General features: G+C 36.5%; 1 protein-coding gene across 4 annotated transcripts in view; it reads right to left on the bottom strand.

Moving 5' to 3' along the window:
* Window positions 1-16,259, bottom strand: part of LOC115453668 (tubulin beta chain) — a 32,859-nt gene that overhangs the window by 14,444 nt on the left and 2,156 nt on the right. For 2 of the 4 annotated variants that reach the window (XM_037447145.1, XM_037447148.1), the window contains exons 2-8: window positions 14,245-14,356; window positions 12,266-12,391; window positions 11,850-11,951; window positions 10,259-10,386; window positions 9,599-9,766; window positions 8,467-8,581; window positions 5,076-5,286 (exon numbers count right to left, since the gene is read on the bottom strand). In XM_037447145.1, the coding sequence (XP_037303042.1) occupies window positions 5,076-5,286; window positions 8,467-8,581; window positions 9,599-9,766; window positions 10,259-10,386; window positions 11,850-11,951; window positions 12,266-12,391; window positions 14,245-14,356 (962 nt within the window). The remainder of the gene's footprint in view (window positions 1-5,075; window positions 5,287-8,466; window positions 8,582-9,598; window positions 9,767-10,258; window positions 10,387-11,849; window positions 11,952-12,265; window positions 12,392-14,244; window positions 14,357-16,259) is intronic. The other 2 variants (XM_037447144.1, XM_037447147.1) reach the window with 1 other exon arrangement.

Raw genomic sequence — 16,259 nt, 5'->3', positions numbered from 1 at the left:
GTTAATAAAACCACTATGACGGATCACTGTTATTTAATTTGATATCTTAAACATAAACTTAAAGAACTACATTATTGTGGCTGCTCGCCGGCAGCCCGTGACAGGAAGGAGTGAAGTGGAGGCGTGTTGCCACAAAACAAATTAAATTACATATTAACAAATGTTACCCTAAACAAATATAAATGTACCCATTCAACATGCCTCCTTACATTTATATTTTAACTAAATCATATCATACACTACTCATATCAAGACAATAGCTCTATAAACATTACCTTCAGTATAACATATTAATTGTAACTTTTTTTTTTTTTTATATTACAATTATCATCTTTTAATTAAACAATTTAAACCAATATTTATCTCAACATAATATCCATCTGAAAGATAAATTACTTTTACAACAACTTTAACATATCTCTAAATTTATTAAATTTATTACTTCCCAATGGTTTTGTTAAAATGTCAGCTATATTTTGATCAGATGCAATTTTTATAACATCAATTAAACCAATTTTAACACTTTCATGAACAAAATGATAATGAACTTCAATATGTTTTGAATTTTTTGTGAAATTTCCGTATTTAGCAATAATTTGAGCTCCAATATTATCTTCATATATTTTACAGGTTTACAATCTTTCTGACAAATCTCATTAATTAAACAAACTATAAATTTAATTTCAGTAACAGCTTCTGACAGCGCAATGTATTCAGCAAATGTAGATGACTTTGTTACACAATTTTGTTTCTTTGATTTCCAAAATATTACATTCCCAAACAGTCTAATTACAAATCCTGTTGTTGATTTCCTACTGACAATATCTCCTGCAAAATCTGCATCTACATAACAATCTAACATATCAGAATTTATATTCATGTTATAAATTAATTTTATATGTTTTGTTAAGTAAAGATATTTAAGTACTCAGAAGCATATTTAAAATGTGTCTCATTATAGCAATTTTGGAATCTACTCAAATAATTAACACTGAACGATATATCTGGTCTTGTACCTGAACTAATATATAAAAGTGCTCCAATTAAATTTCTATATTTTACATTCTCATTTATATTACAGTTTTCTAGTTTAAGATTTACTTCCATTGGTGTAGTATATAACTTTGTATTTATTATATTATAACGCTTAGCTAATGATTCTATATATGATACCTGACTCCAGTGTCATGGTCTTATTCTTTTATAATCATAATCAATATGTATTCCAATGTATTCTTTAACTTTACCCATATCCTTCATAGTAAATTTACTTAACAGTTTGTTTTAATATTACTCATTACCTTTTCATCTTTACAACATATTAACAAATCATCAACATATAACAAAATGTATACACTCACATTAGTATCCAATTTAAAATATAAACAAAAGTCATATTTACTTCTCTGAAATCCAAGACTAGTTAAAAACTTATTGACACATTCATACCAAGCCCGAGGGCTTTCTTTTAAACCATATAATGTTTTATTTAATTTATAAACTCTATCAGTGCCATCATCATAACCAATTGGCTGGTTTACATAAACTTCAGATAAAATTTTACCATTTAAAAAAGCAGTTTCAACATCCATCTGATGTATATTAAGATTATTTTGACAACAATAAGACAATAACAATTTTAAAGTTTGCATTTTAGCAACGGGTGAATATATATCATCAATAAAATCTTTTTGTTGAAAACCTCTTACTACTAACCTAGCTTTAAATTTATTTTCGGCTTTCTTTCTGTATATCCATTTCACATCTAAAGGCTGTTTGTCTGCTGGTTTTACTTACGAGTCTCCAGGTCTCATTTTTTGCCAAACTGTTCATCTCACGATTCATAGCCTCAGTCCATTCTTTTGCTTCATCGCTAGTTATTGCCTCCTGAAAATTATCTGGAATCATAGCATCACAATAGTTAACAGTTATACAATAATAACCAAATTCTTCATCAAACCGAGTTGGTGGCTTGATTTTACGCCGATTTCTTGTTTCAATTACTTTATTATCATCATAACTTTCATTTGTTTCAGCATTCAAATCTTCATTAATTTTCTCATTATTTTCTTCTGCATTAGTCTCTTTCTTCTCTTCTATAATTTTCTCTTCCAATTTATTCGGCTGGCTATTACTTTTATCATTTTCTCTTCTCTATTATCATCGAGACCAATACACATTACATCATCTTCAATTATATCACAATGTCTTGCTACAACTATTCTATTGTTTATTAATACTCTATATCCAACATCTGTATAGCCCATTAGTATGCCAAGCTCGGCTTTCCTGTCCCATTTACATTTTCTCTTTTCCTCTGGTGTTCTAACAAATACTTTACTTCCATATATCCTTAAATTTTCAATGCTTGGCCTTTGTTTGAAAAATATCTCATAAGGCGTCTTCCTTTCTATAGTGCCATTTGTTAATGTTCTATTCTTTAAATAAGCTGCGGCCATAACCACTTCAGGCCAAAATCTTTTATGCACTTTTGCCTCTGCCAATAGACATCTTGACATATCCATTATTGATCTATTGAACCTCTCTGCTGTGCCATTTAATTCATGCACATATGGCGGACAAGATTTAATCATAATTCCCTTTGATCTTGCAAAGTCAAACACTCTTTTATTAATGTATTCCTTTCCATTATCACATCTCAATTCTTTAATATTTTTCCCAGTTAAATTTTGTATCTCATTAACATACTGCATTAAACAATTATATACTTTATCTTTTGACGGAATACAATAAACTTTTGCCAACTTACTATAGTCATCTATAAAACTTAAGAAATATTTTTCACCATTAAAACCTGTAGTTCTGTGTGGCCCATTTAAATCTGTGTGTACAATTTCTAATATATCCTGTGCTCGTTTTCTATTATTTTTAAATGGCAAGTTATGCATTTTATTTTCAATACATATAGCACATTTCATGTACTTACATTCAATCTCCTTTGGTAATCCTTTCAATAATTCACTTGTACACATTGTATTCAAATTGTTAAAGTTTATATGACCAAGCATCCTATGTAATTTCTCCTTCACTGTCATACTTGATTTCTTCACTAAATTAGCATGTAATGTACTTGCATTTATATAACCTTTTAATTTATACAGTCTATCTTCTTTCACTGCTATAGCTATAATAGTTCCATAGGCGTTATATATTTTTGATTGTCGTCCCCTGGAAACAATTTTATGATTGTCTGTAATCTTTGAATAGCTCAATAAATTTGCTTTCATCTCTTTGACATAGAAAACATTGTTCAAAACAACTTCAGACTTTTTCCATAGACCATAAAATAAGTTTGTATTTTTCCGACCTTTGTAGCTTCTAATATTCTTCCATCACCAACTTTTTACTTTAATAGGTTGTTGTAATATTTCACATGAATGATAGTACTCATCAGTATTAATTATATGATCTGTACAACCACTATCTAATAACCAAGTTAAGTGGCCAGACTGCTCAATATTATATATTTTACTTGAAGTTGAAACATTATTATTCTCAATAGTTGCAAGGAAATTATTACCACCACTCTCATTACTGGATTTATTATTATAAGTTCTTCCTCTAATATTTCTTGAATTATAATATGATCCACGTTGATGTCCACGATTATTATTAAATCTAATAAATCCATTTCCTCTACCACTGTTAACATTTCTGTGTCGACAATCTCTTTGCATGTGGCCAGGTTTTCCACAGGTAAAACATTTAAAGTTTTTATTAGGTGATGCAGAACTACTAGTGTGAGCTTTAAAAACATTTGAGTTGTCGCGTGATGGTTCATTACATTTTTCAGGTTCTTTATCCAATGATTTTAACATAATTTTACTTTTCAAATAATCTACAGTTCTGTCTTTTTCTGGTAAAACGTCTATTAGATCTCCAATATGACTGTAATTACGAGGTAAGGCCTTTAACATATAATTTAATTTTTCTTGTTCACTTACCGTCGCGCCGGCTTGTTTTAACTGATTTATTGATTTCTCAAAGTCGTCAAAAATACACTTACTTGCGAATAGTTCGATAATTTTATTGCTTCTACATTGTTGCGACATATAATCTGTAGTGCCGATGATTTCTGCAGGTACATTTCATCAAATTTTGCCAATATTTTGCATGCGGAATCTAAGTCGCATATATATTCGAGTTGCTTGTTGCTTATTGCACTATAAATGTAGTTCGTTGCCTGGATATCCATCTCTTCCCACTTTGCAACATCATCCGAATCATTTTTGATTCGTATGGCACCTCTTTACATTTCTTAAACTCCAAAAACTTAAGTATACGTATTTTCCAGCTACTATAATCCGATCCGTCGAATATTGGAATAACTGCGTCATTGCATTTAGTAAACGCCATTTTTGCTTATTGCATATATAGCACGTTTCCACTTTATTTGCGAAAATATCTTCTTTTCTTCTTTGTATTTGCAGGCAACCACGCTCTGCTACCATGTTAATAAAACCACTATGACGGATCACTGTTATTTAATTTGATATCTTAAACATAAACTTAAAGAACTACATTATTGTGGCTGCTCGCCGGCAGCCCGTGACAGGAAGGAGGAAGTGGAGGCGTGTTGCCACAAAAACAAATTAAATTACATATTAGCAAATGTTACCCTAAACAAATATAAATGTACCCATTCAACAATAAGTATATGCTATATATTAAAATTTTAAAAAGAAAATCAAATAAAAAGGAAAACATTTTACTGTAACGTAATATTTATTTGCAACCTTCGTTACGGCCATTCGGGAACGCTTGTAGCTTTGACGATCACCTTTTTCTGCATAAACTCGGGCTCAAGCGAGAAAAGACTTACCCTATGTCTACGCACTGCGCAGGCTGCCATGTCAGCACTGAGAAACAGACTTGATATCATAGCTTTACTCCGTCCTTAGATAAATAACGTCTATGAATAAGGGGGTTAGTTTTGCGACTGAATGAGCTGAAAAATTGCTGCGTCAACTCGGGGACGCTCAGCGTTTACTCTAGCGACATTTAGCTATTACTTTACCTTACTGTTAGATTACCCAATGAAATCACAAACTCACCTGGAGTTCTTATCCTGCACGCTGAGCATCTGCTCATCCACTTCCTTCATGGACATCCGTCCCCTGAATATAGCTGCCACGGTGAGGTACCGGCCGTGTCGCGGATCGCACGCGGCCATCATGTTGATCGGGCTGAACATCTGTTGAGTCAACTCGGGAACGGTGAGCGCGCGGTAGCCTTGCGAGTTGCGGGCGGTCAGGGGGGCGAAACCTGGAGGAAGTTCGTATTAGCTAATACCTTAAAATGTTGTCTAGAAGATATCGTTTTTAGCTCTCATTATAGGTTCTCAAGATACAGGCATAGCCTAGTTTGAGGAGCCCTGACAATAATTGTAATGCTTAAACTCAGATATGCCGATTACTGTTTACGTATTTCGTAATGTTATTATTTGTTCTTTTTGTTGCAATAAAGTTAAGTTATTATTATTATTAACTACTAGCTTTTGCTCGCGGCTTCGGCCGCGTGACGGAGTTTTCCGGGATAAAAGTCCCACTATATATTTTCCCGGGATAGTAGCCTATAACCTTCCCAGGGTCTTATACTATCTCCATACGAAATTTTGCTTTCTTATACCACGTCTTATGTCACGTCCAGTTCCCGTGGGAACGCGATAAAAAGTATCCTATGTCCGTCTCCTGGTTCTAAGCTTCCTCTCTACCAATTTTCAGCCAAATCGGTTCAGCCGTTCTTGAGTTATAAATAGTGTAACTAACACCACTTTCTTTTATATATAGACTAGCTTTTGCCCGCGGCTCCGCCCGCGTTATAAAGTTTTTCAGGCTAAAGTTTTCCGTTATAAAAGTAGTGGTTTCTCGGGAGCCTATGTTCTTCCCAGGGTCTCAAACTGACTCCATACCAAATTTCATCTTAATACGTTGGGTAGTTTTTGAGTTTAACACGTTCAGGCAGACAGATGCAGCGGGGACTATGTTTTATAATATATTTTTACAACTTTTTAAGAGGAACAATCCCGTCATACATCATTGTTGCATAACTTTAACCGTTTACGCAGCGCACGCAACGGAAGCTCTCAAAACTAATAAATTGTCCCCGTGTTTGTAACATGTTTCATTACTGCTCCGCTCCTATTGGTCATAGCGTGATGATATATAACTTAGATCACTCCAAAAACAAAGGGCTATTCAACACAAAAAGAATTTTTTAGTTCGAACCGGTAGTTCCTGAGATTAGTCATTACTGCTCCGCTCCTATTGGGTATAGCGTGATGATATACTTATAGCATATAGCACTCCACGAACAAAGGGCTATCCAACGCAAAAAGAATTTTTCAGTTTGGATCGGTAGTTCCTGAGATTAGCCATTACTGCTCCGCTCCTATTGGGTATAGCGTGATGATATATAGCCTATAGCACTCCACGAACAAAGGGCTATCCAACGCAAAAAGAATTTTTCAGTTTGGACCGGTAGTTCCTGAGATTAGCGCGTTCAAACAAACAAACAAACAAACAAACAAACAAACTCTTCAGCTTTATATAATAGTATAGATATAGATAAGAGTACCCATTATGTAACCATGTCTTGTATTTGTATTCGTTTTTTTTCATTATGTTTTATTGGTTGTGTAATAACGAATTATATTATTATTATTTAACTAGCTTCCGCTCGCAGCTTCGCCCGCGTGGATTTCGGACTTCAAAAATGGAGCCGGTCGCGAACGTTCGAGAATGTTCGTTTTACGAAGCTACTCGCTAGGTGATTCGCTAGCCTCTAGGTGCCAAGCAAGCCGCCTGCCTGTGCGTTCGCGACCTTATATATATACAAAAATAATCCTTATAGCATGATTCAGTATTCACGCGTGATGGCTTATTATTAGCGTATTTCATGTATACCTTTGGTGTTTCTTTACCGATTTCTATGATTCTTTTTTATGGAATATTTAATAATGTTAACTTTTTTATTAGGGATGACTGAGAGTGTTATAAACGTAAGAGTAGACAAATATAATGAGAAAGCTTCGAACTGCTAAGCTATCGGGAGTTACACGTGTTATTGTGAGTCAACCATAAAAGATAGACATATGCTGTCGTGGGATATTTTTACATAATTTTAAGGAGAACATTTCCGTCATACATGATTTCTGTGTAGCTTTAACCATTAAGGTTGCACACGCGACGGAAGCTTAAAAACGGGGTAACTTCTCCCGTTTTCCCAACATTTCCCTTCACTGCTCTGCTCCTATTAATTGTAGCGTGATGAAAAGTATACTATAACCAGCACAGGAGTATGACAAATAATTGTACCAAGTTTCGTTAAAATCCGTCGAGTAGTTTTTGTTTCTATAACGGTTATACAGACAGACAGACAGACAGACAAAAATTTTACTAATTGCATTTTTGGCATCAGTATCGATCCCTAATCACCCCCTGATAGTTATTTTGGAAATATATTTCATGTACAGAATTGACCTCTCTACAGATTTATTATAAGTAAATATAGAGAAGATAGAAGAAGATAAATCAAGTTACTCAGGTCGTCAGGTTTCTGCGAGGCGGTGTTAGCTCGTCAGATTAGCAGAATCTGATATCTGAAGTATTTACGGAGTTAAGGTGCGTGGAGGTAATACCAAATCACGGGAAACCGTTGTTTCAAGATTACTTCTAAACCGAACATTTCCTAATACGGACAAGGCAGCCAGAAGTTACTTACTTTTAGTTAAGTATAGTTTATTATTAGTATTAAAGTATATAAAACAATGTAACAAATAATGGCTTATTCTAACTTATTGTATTAGTAGTGGCTATAAATCGGGTTTAGAAGTAATCTTGAAATAATCCATGTAATGCCCAATCTTTTTTTTTTAAGGGCTGACCCTGCAGTCTACACCGAGGGGAACTTGCGAACGGTACACTGGTTCCTCCCGACTTAACGACTGCAGGGGGCCAAGGGAAGGGAAGGAACGAGGAAGGCATAATGGTGTGGAAAGGATGGAATTGGGAGTAGAGGGAAGTGGGGTGTAGCGGTTTCAAGGTTGTCACCACTTTAGCGGCGTAAAGGTAGATGCCACTGTAGAGGAACAGATGGTTGCGTTCCTCTATGGAAGGGGAAGATTTCCAGTCAGGCAGATGTTTGTGACCGGCCGCGGTCCATCCAACGGTTCTTATTCGGAGGTGGTATATATGCTGCAAGTCGCGCAAATTGTGCAAGCGTAATTCAGGATTGATGTCGCCATCTATCGTGATTGCTGTGTGATATCACTCCAGTTGTGTCACTACATCGATCCTCTTGCAGTTCCGGCGATGTTGACAAGATGGCGGTGTATGCACTAACTGTACCGCCACATATGGTAAAGGGGAAGGGAGGTAATGCCCAATCGCAAGGTAGAACTCATGCCCAACAGTAGGACATTATATAATACAGGGCTGATATTACCAGGCATGAAGAAGTGCAGCCGTGGGAAGGGTACCATGTTGACAGCAAGCTTCCTGAGGTCCGCGTTCAGCTGTCCCGGGAACCGCAAGCACGTGGTCACGCCGGACATAGTCAGCTGCACACAAATCATTACATTAAGGGTTTGTTTCACAACTGAGTGAATGCTACTCATCACTTCAATGTATCATCATCATTTCAGCCGGGAATCGTCCACTGCTGGACATAGGCCTCTCCCATTGAGCGCCACAGGGACTGGTTCTGGGCCGCCCTCATCCATCGGACTCCGGCGACCCTCACCAGATCGTCGTCCATCTCGTGGGAGGCCTACGCTGCGTCTTCCGGTTCGTGGTCGCCACGAACTTTTCCGTCTCAACGGCCATCAGTTCTACGAACTATGTGCCCTGTCCACTGCCACTTAAGTTTCGCAACTCTATGGGCTATGTCGGTTACATTAGGTTCTCCTGCGGATCTCCTCATTTCTGATTCGATCCCGCAAGGAAACTTAAATGTATAAGCCGACCAAATACAAAAGTCACTTATCCATGCTCACAAATAAATATAAAATGAGTGCTACCTACGTGAGCTGTTTAATACTGTCAAATTAAAACTTTTCACTTGTGACACAGGGTCTTTTATTAGATTGGTCTTTCATATACCATAATCCGGATCGGTAACCACCGCAAAGTATATTCCTATAACGAAAAACATTATAATAAATAATAATATCAACCCTGTATTAGGACTAAGGCCTAATTCCTCTCAGTAGTAGAAGAGGTCAGTGGGGCGGTTAATACAGGGCTGATATTATTATTATATCATGATTATGTAGATAGGCTCGCCCCCTGTCACATTGTGGTATGGAATATAGTTAGCAAAAAGTGGGTGCCCTGGTCCCACCCTAATAACTTGCCGCTTCAGGGATAAAGACGTGGTGTGTGTGAAAATTAAGATACCTAATACCAACAGCACGGGGCCCTAATACTGACACTGCGGGGCCCTAATTCCGACACTACGGGGCCCTAATTCCGACACTACGGGCCCAGTACCAACACCACGGGGCCATAATACCGACATTGTGGGGCCCTAATTCCGACACTACCGGGCCCTAATACCGACACTAAGCTCTATTTACCGACACTAGATGGTTCAGGTCTCCGTAAGTAGGCGAGGCGAGGCGTAGAGTCCGGAAGCAGATGTCATACAAAGCCTCGTTGTCGATGCAGAACGTCTCGTCCGTGTTCTCTACCAGCTGGTGAACTGAGAGCGTCGCGTTGTAGGGTTCTACCACCGTGTCTGAGACCTGGGGGCAGAGAGGTAATCTTAGAGTTAATTGAAACACGACATGTATTTATAACAATTAGATGATAATAAAACTTATTGAAATTTACTGGTGGTGAGAGTCCGCCTGGGTAGGTAGTACCGCAATGTCTGTATCAAGCAGTGTGTAGTCACTGTTGTGTTCCGGTTTGAACATTGTAGCCAGTGTAACTACCGGACATAATGATTAACATCTCATGTCTCAGGATGGCGGGCGCAGTGGAATAATAAACAATACTTTGTAATTCAATGTGTTGGTGTTTCTACTGTTTATCGGTCGTATCGCTTACCATCAGACGAACGGCAAGCTCGTCTCGTCATTCAAAGCAATGAAGAAAAAAATAATGGACAACTTATGGCATTTTTTTATTGATATTCAATTCTGTATTTTTAAGGATTTGTGACCATCAGAGGTTTGAGTACTTTTAAGTACCATACATTAATTTGGGGTTGCCATGCATAACCAATTACTTACTTTAGGCGAAGGCATGACACTGAAGGTGTTGACGATGCGGTCAGGGTACTCCTCTCGAAGCTTGCTGAGGAGTAAGGTGCCAAGACCGGAGCCCGTGCCTCCACCCAGTGAGTGTGTGAGTTGGAACCCTGCAAAGTGACAAAAAACACGTATAATGTTAGGAAAACACAAACATATTACGTGTTTTATTCCCAAAGGCGTAAAAGTGTAAGGCAGCTCGTTTTCACCGTCCGTCCCATGATGTGATGTCAATTGCTATACACTCGTGCTAAGCGCAAAAGTATGTCAGGGAAACCTTATTTCGAGATAATCACAGTTTTGTAAATATAGTTTTGTATGTCAAACTGAGATAGAGAAACTCTTTTAAGGTATTTTAACAAGTTTTAAACATGATACCGTTATTTAGATAAGTTCATTGGGTAGGTATTTCTTTAAGCTATCTGACGACATGAAAATGAAGATTTAGATTTTTTAAAATACCGCTTTTGAGCTTAACACGGCAGTATATAGAGCACAAATTAAAGACTCCGGGCTAGTACTGAGCAGATAGATCTAAGGGGCCGTTCAAGTATTACGTAACGCAATTTGGGGGGGGGGGGGGGTGTATCTTGTAAAACGTTACGATGCGTTACAGGCAGGGATGTTTTCGTACAGCTTGTTACGTAACATTGGTTTTTCTATTTTAAAACAATAACAAAGGTATTTTAACGACTGCGTAACATACGTAATTGTAAATGTTAGATAAAAAAAAAATTGACAATGTAGTGTTACGTAACTTTTATGGAGGGGGCGCAGAAAAACGTTACGGCGCGTTATATATGGGGGTGGGAGGCTCAAAGATCTTCAAAAAGTGCGTTACATAAACGGCCCCTGATATCATTTCGAGCTGCGAACGAAACGGAGACAAAACAACGTCGTCGGCGATTTTTAATGTTTACGCGAATGTTAAACATAATAAACAGGTGAACTACTGAGACTAGGGAGTAACAGCTCATATATTGTTCTCTGTAGCCAAGGAATTATAAATACGATTTTCAAACTAATATGACCTATTAGAAAATCCAGGGGAAGGGGAGGTCATTGGGGCCATGACCCTCCCCTGAGCTGAATCTAGGTAACATATAATTTTTAATGACTCATAAAATTAGTAAAAAAAAAAAAAATTTTGTATGATAGAAAATACACGCGAACGTCACGCATTTTTTATTGATTAAAATGATTTTGTGCATTTTTAATATGTAACAGCAATTAGTACAAGGAAAGCCTTCTGTGAAAACAGCATTAAAATTCGTTAAGAAATGAGGCGATGATACACATTTCAAATGTTGCTTCGTGCAGAAGTGGCCATGGAGTGAGGATATCATTCCAACTTTTTCTTTCGCACGCAGCGTATTGACCGCTGACGTCACATGCAAGTATTTTGTCCGTTTTCTGTTTTTTGACACTATTATTACCTAATTTCAATAGCTTATAACTTGTAGATTTCTCAACAGATTTCAAGATTTCTTCTGTTTTATAATGAATACGACGTACATATTTATAAAAGCTATAAATAAATATAAGTCAAATATCCTATTGCTAAGAGCTTTACCTTGGAGACAGTCGCACGGTTCCGCTTCCTTCCTCACGACATCCATCACAGACTCTACTAACTCAGCACCTTCTGTGTAGTGACCTTTGGCCCAATTGTTACCTTGAACATAACATTAATTCACAGAAGAATAGCATAGAAGACTACATATTATTATTGAGGTACGTATCAAATAGTGAACGCCCCACTCCGACACCCAACTTGTAAAAAACTCCATAAAGTCATTGTAAAGAAATGAATATATGTAATATAATTTGAAATATATTTACATATTTATTCAAAAATTTGATATTTTTTCTCTTTTTAGGGCATTTAAATTAAAGATTACATAAAAATGTTTCTACTATATTTTTTTTATGACAAACCTTACAGTTACAACAGCTTTATATTCCTACACAATAGATAGTATACCATACCAGCTCCACTCTGTCCAAACACGTAGTTGTCAGGGCGAAACAGAGCGCCGTAAGTTGAAGACCTGATGGCGTCCATGGTGCCAGGCTCCAGATCTACCAACACAGCACGGGGTACGTAGCGCCTGCCTGGAAGTAAACAATCCGAAAACGATCCAGAAAAAATATCTCAATGTTCTGATAATTGACCCATGTTTTTCACATTGTGGATTCCTGATATATCAGTCCTGTATTATTATTATAAGCTGTCCTACTAATGGGCCTCCTCTACTCAGAGGGATCAGGCCTTTGTCCACCACGCTGTAGTGCGGGTAGACTTCACATAGCCTCAAAACTCAAATAGAGAATTTATCAAGTAAGTATACAGGTTTCTTCACGATGTTTTCGTTCACAGTTAAAGCAAGCGATAATTCACAAGGAATACACACATAATTTTATAAAAGTCAGAGGTGAGGTGAAGTTTGAGATTTGAATTTGCGGACATTCGTCTCGGCAGTCCGTTCCACAACCAACTAGGCTATCTTTTCTGATTATGTTAATCTTGAATTCGGATAACTCAAAGACATAGTTAAATATTAAAGTTTTCATACGAAGTTTGATTAAATACTAGATCTTATCCTATATATGTGTATATATGTAGGATAAGAAGGTTGGTAAAAAAGTTTTTTTTTTTATGTTTGGATGTTTGTTAATAGTAAACTCAGATACCATTGAACGGATTTGGATGGAATTTGGCACGTAGATAGACAATGTGCTGCATTAACATATAGGCTACTTTATGTCCCGCTAATTTGCTCCCTTAGAAAATAACTAAAATTTTTCGATTTTTCACATAGATGGCGCTGGCGGCGTATAATTTTCTAGGATTTTTTGTAACAGGAAATGTATCATTTGTTCTTTTATGAAACACCCAGTATTGAAATATTTTTTTCGGATTTTATCGCGGCTTCTATATTATTTCTCCCGACGTTTCGAAGATTTTGCAGTCTTCATGGTCACGGCGGGCTGAGGTTGGTCATCCGAAAAGTCAAGTTACAATATCTACCTACATTATACGATTGTGAAAGTAATACGCAGCAGTGTGGGGAAAGGAAAAGGAACCTTCTTAGGATGGGCGCAGTGAGGAAATGTTCACGAGCTCTCATAGGCCTTAATTTATTGTTACAATTATGAGATAGACACACTTAACTGTGTGTCTAGGGCCGCGACAAATGTCCCCGCGTGCATTCGGTGTGGAGACCACGAGAATTGCTCGGGGGGGGGGGGTGAATGTTTACAAACATTACTTTTCAATTATGGTTTGCTTTAACATCATGAATATACAGGTATGTGAAGTTAGCTTGCATTACAGCGTGTAGGCTAAACTCTCACGGTAGAGGAGACCCGTCCTTAATAGACAGTGTACAGGGTCACTTTGACATTGTTGCTATATTAAACCAAACACCTATCTTGCATATAATCCTTTGTTCATTAACGCAATGTAAAATTACCCTTCATAAACAATGACGTTATACAAATAGACGCGTCAGACACTAACAAAATTGCACATAAAAACAGCGCAGTATTTACTATAGTCACATACTTGTACAGCCCTAGCAGCTCGCATTGATACGGCCCGAGTGCACCCGATTGTGCCCGAGCGTCGACCGTTCCATCGCCATGACAGTCGAATAAAATGCATTTATTAGTTAAAAAATAAGTTAAATAGTGTATACTTATTACTAACGTATTAAATGAAACATTTTTTTCATTCCCAGTTGGAATATAATTTGTACATCGTCTAAAACCACAGGAAGGCATTTTATTTATAAAAATACAAAAATTTAGTAAGCCGACTAGCCGCGACAGTGGTTGGAGGTTGACTAAGTGAATGTCGGGCAATTACCTTGCTTTCGTCTTGCCAGTATTGAGCTCGGACAACGTGTATGTAATAAAAACATCTTACTTTATAAAACAGAACTGGGATTGGAACTCGTACGTACCGTCAGCAGCTTCGTTGTAGTAAACTCCAATCCTCTCCAGTTGTAGCTCGCTATCCCCGCGGTAGTGTCCTGTGGTGTCGATGCCATGCTCGTCCGATATTATCTCCCAGAACTACAACAAATACGTGAAAATGGATAGCAAGATATCAAGAGATAGGAATCCAATGCGCTCGATGGATTAAATTCGCACCATACTCACGTGATACGTGATATATTACAATGTGTTTGAATGAATCATAAATAGCTTAACAAGTATAAAACTTGAATTCATCTCTATTTGTTTGACATTTGTATTTGATAAATTTAATTGCAATGTTTTTTAATGAATAATCTGTTCTTTTTTTTATATTTTTTGAAGAGAACAGAATGTTTGTAAGATACAGAAGTGCACAGACGATTTGAAGAATGATTTGAAATATATAAACTTTTAACATAAAATTAAACCGCATTCAAAAACCAATAATGTAATATTACCTAAGAAACACTGGTTAATAATATTGGAATTGATGCTTAATAACATTTCTGCATTCAAAAATATACGAAAATAATGTTTAATTTTAATTAGTCACCGACTCCAAAATTGATAACCAGTGTATGGGGAGAAAGAGTTATAATACATAGAGCGGACATTGGGAAAATTGTTATACAAACAATGAGATGGTTCAATCTACCGTGAAACAGCAAAACATCAATGTAAAATACTTTATATTGTGTCCACATCGTGATTTGCACGTTTTAATGCGAATATTAGCATATTTTCTGTAAATATGTTTTTGTATTAATATCTAAGGACGCTGTGACATCTTGTCACACGTACATTTCAAATATGACAACGACTTATTATCAATTGGTAATATCTTTTGGAACAAAAATTTGGCCAATGTTCGGTCTATAACCAACTATATAGATTAATGTGTTTGGTAGCAGCAGCAAAGTTGTTTAGTAGCAGCAAACTGTTTCTAGCTTATTAGTATGTCGTTCCTTTCAGTTTCGTAAGGTCTATGACGAAACATTCTTTATTAATGGCCTCCATATCTATCTGTACTATACTACAGAGTAATTTTGACATGATACTTTAGTATTTGGGTAGAAATTATATTTTAAGTTTTTGAAAGCGGTAATTAACACCGATGAAATAAAGCGCGAGAGCCGCCAACACCTAATATTCTATAACATACAGATAGCATAATGAATACAGTTATTTCGCATTAATAAGAGTGATAAACCACAATCGTAGACCGCAGACCGCAGAATATCGAGTTATCTAAAGGCATTGATTATTAACAGCACGACAAATTAGTCACACGGCAAGACATTAAACTATATACTTAATTATAGACTGGACATCAGAAATATTTGCTCCAAAAGTTTTTAACAATAAGGGACCGGACTCATTTTTGTTCTTTATTATTATCAAATATTTACGTTATATAAATTATAACACAGAAAGAATTATTTATAAGTCTTTCAATTTCAGTAGAAGGGTAAGTAACGAGAAACAGAAAAGAGGCGCAATACCCACGTGTGACGTCATCGTGCATTCCGACGCGTGCGAAAGAAAGAGATGAAGCGATATCCCCACAACGCGCCCACTTCGGCACATAGTAATATTTGAAATATGAATTACTGGCTCATTTTTTAACCAATTTGAATGCAGTTTTCGCAGGAGGGTTTCTTTTTCGTATTATTAATCATTACATATAGAATAATGTACAAAATCAAATGCAGGACGGTCCCCTATTGGTAAGTAGTCTTATTTGAAATGTCCGTATGACGAGATATCACAGCGTCCTTAGAGACTAATACAAAAACATATTTATATAGAAAATATGCCAATATACGCAGTATAAACGTGCAAATCACGATATGGGAACAATATGAAGTATTTTACATTGTTTTGCTATTTCACAGTAGATTGAACCATCGCATGAGCGCAATATTTTTGTATGACAATCTACCCAATGTCCGCTCTATATAATCTTAGATTTCTTTGTTACACGTATTAAGTTTTGTTT

The sequence above is a fragment of the Manduca sexta genome, unplaced genomic scaffold (assembly GCF_014839805.1).
Source record: "Manduca sexta isolate Smith_Timp_Sample1 unplaced genomic scaffold, JHU_Msex_v1.0 HiC_scaffold_63, whole genome shotgun sequence".
In the NCBI taxonomy this organism is placed as follows: Eukaryota; Metazoa; Arthropoda; class Insecta; order Lepidoptera; family Sphingidae; genus Manduca; species Manduca sexta.
This window is presented reverse-complemented; position numbering and strand designations above follow the sequence as displayed.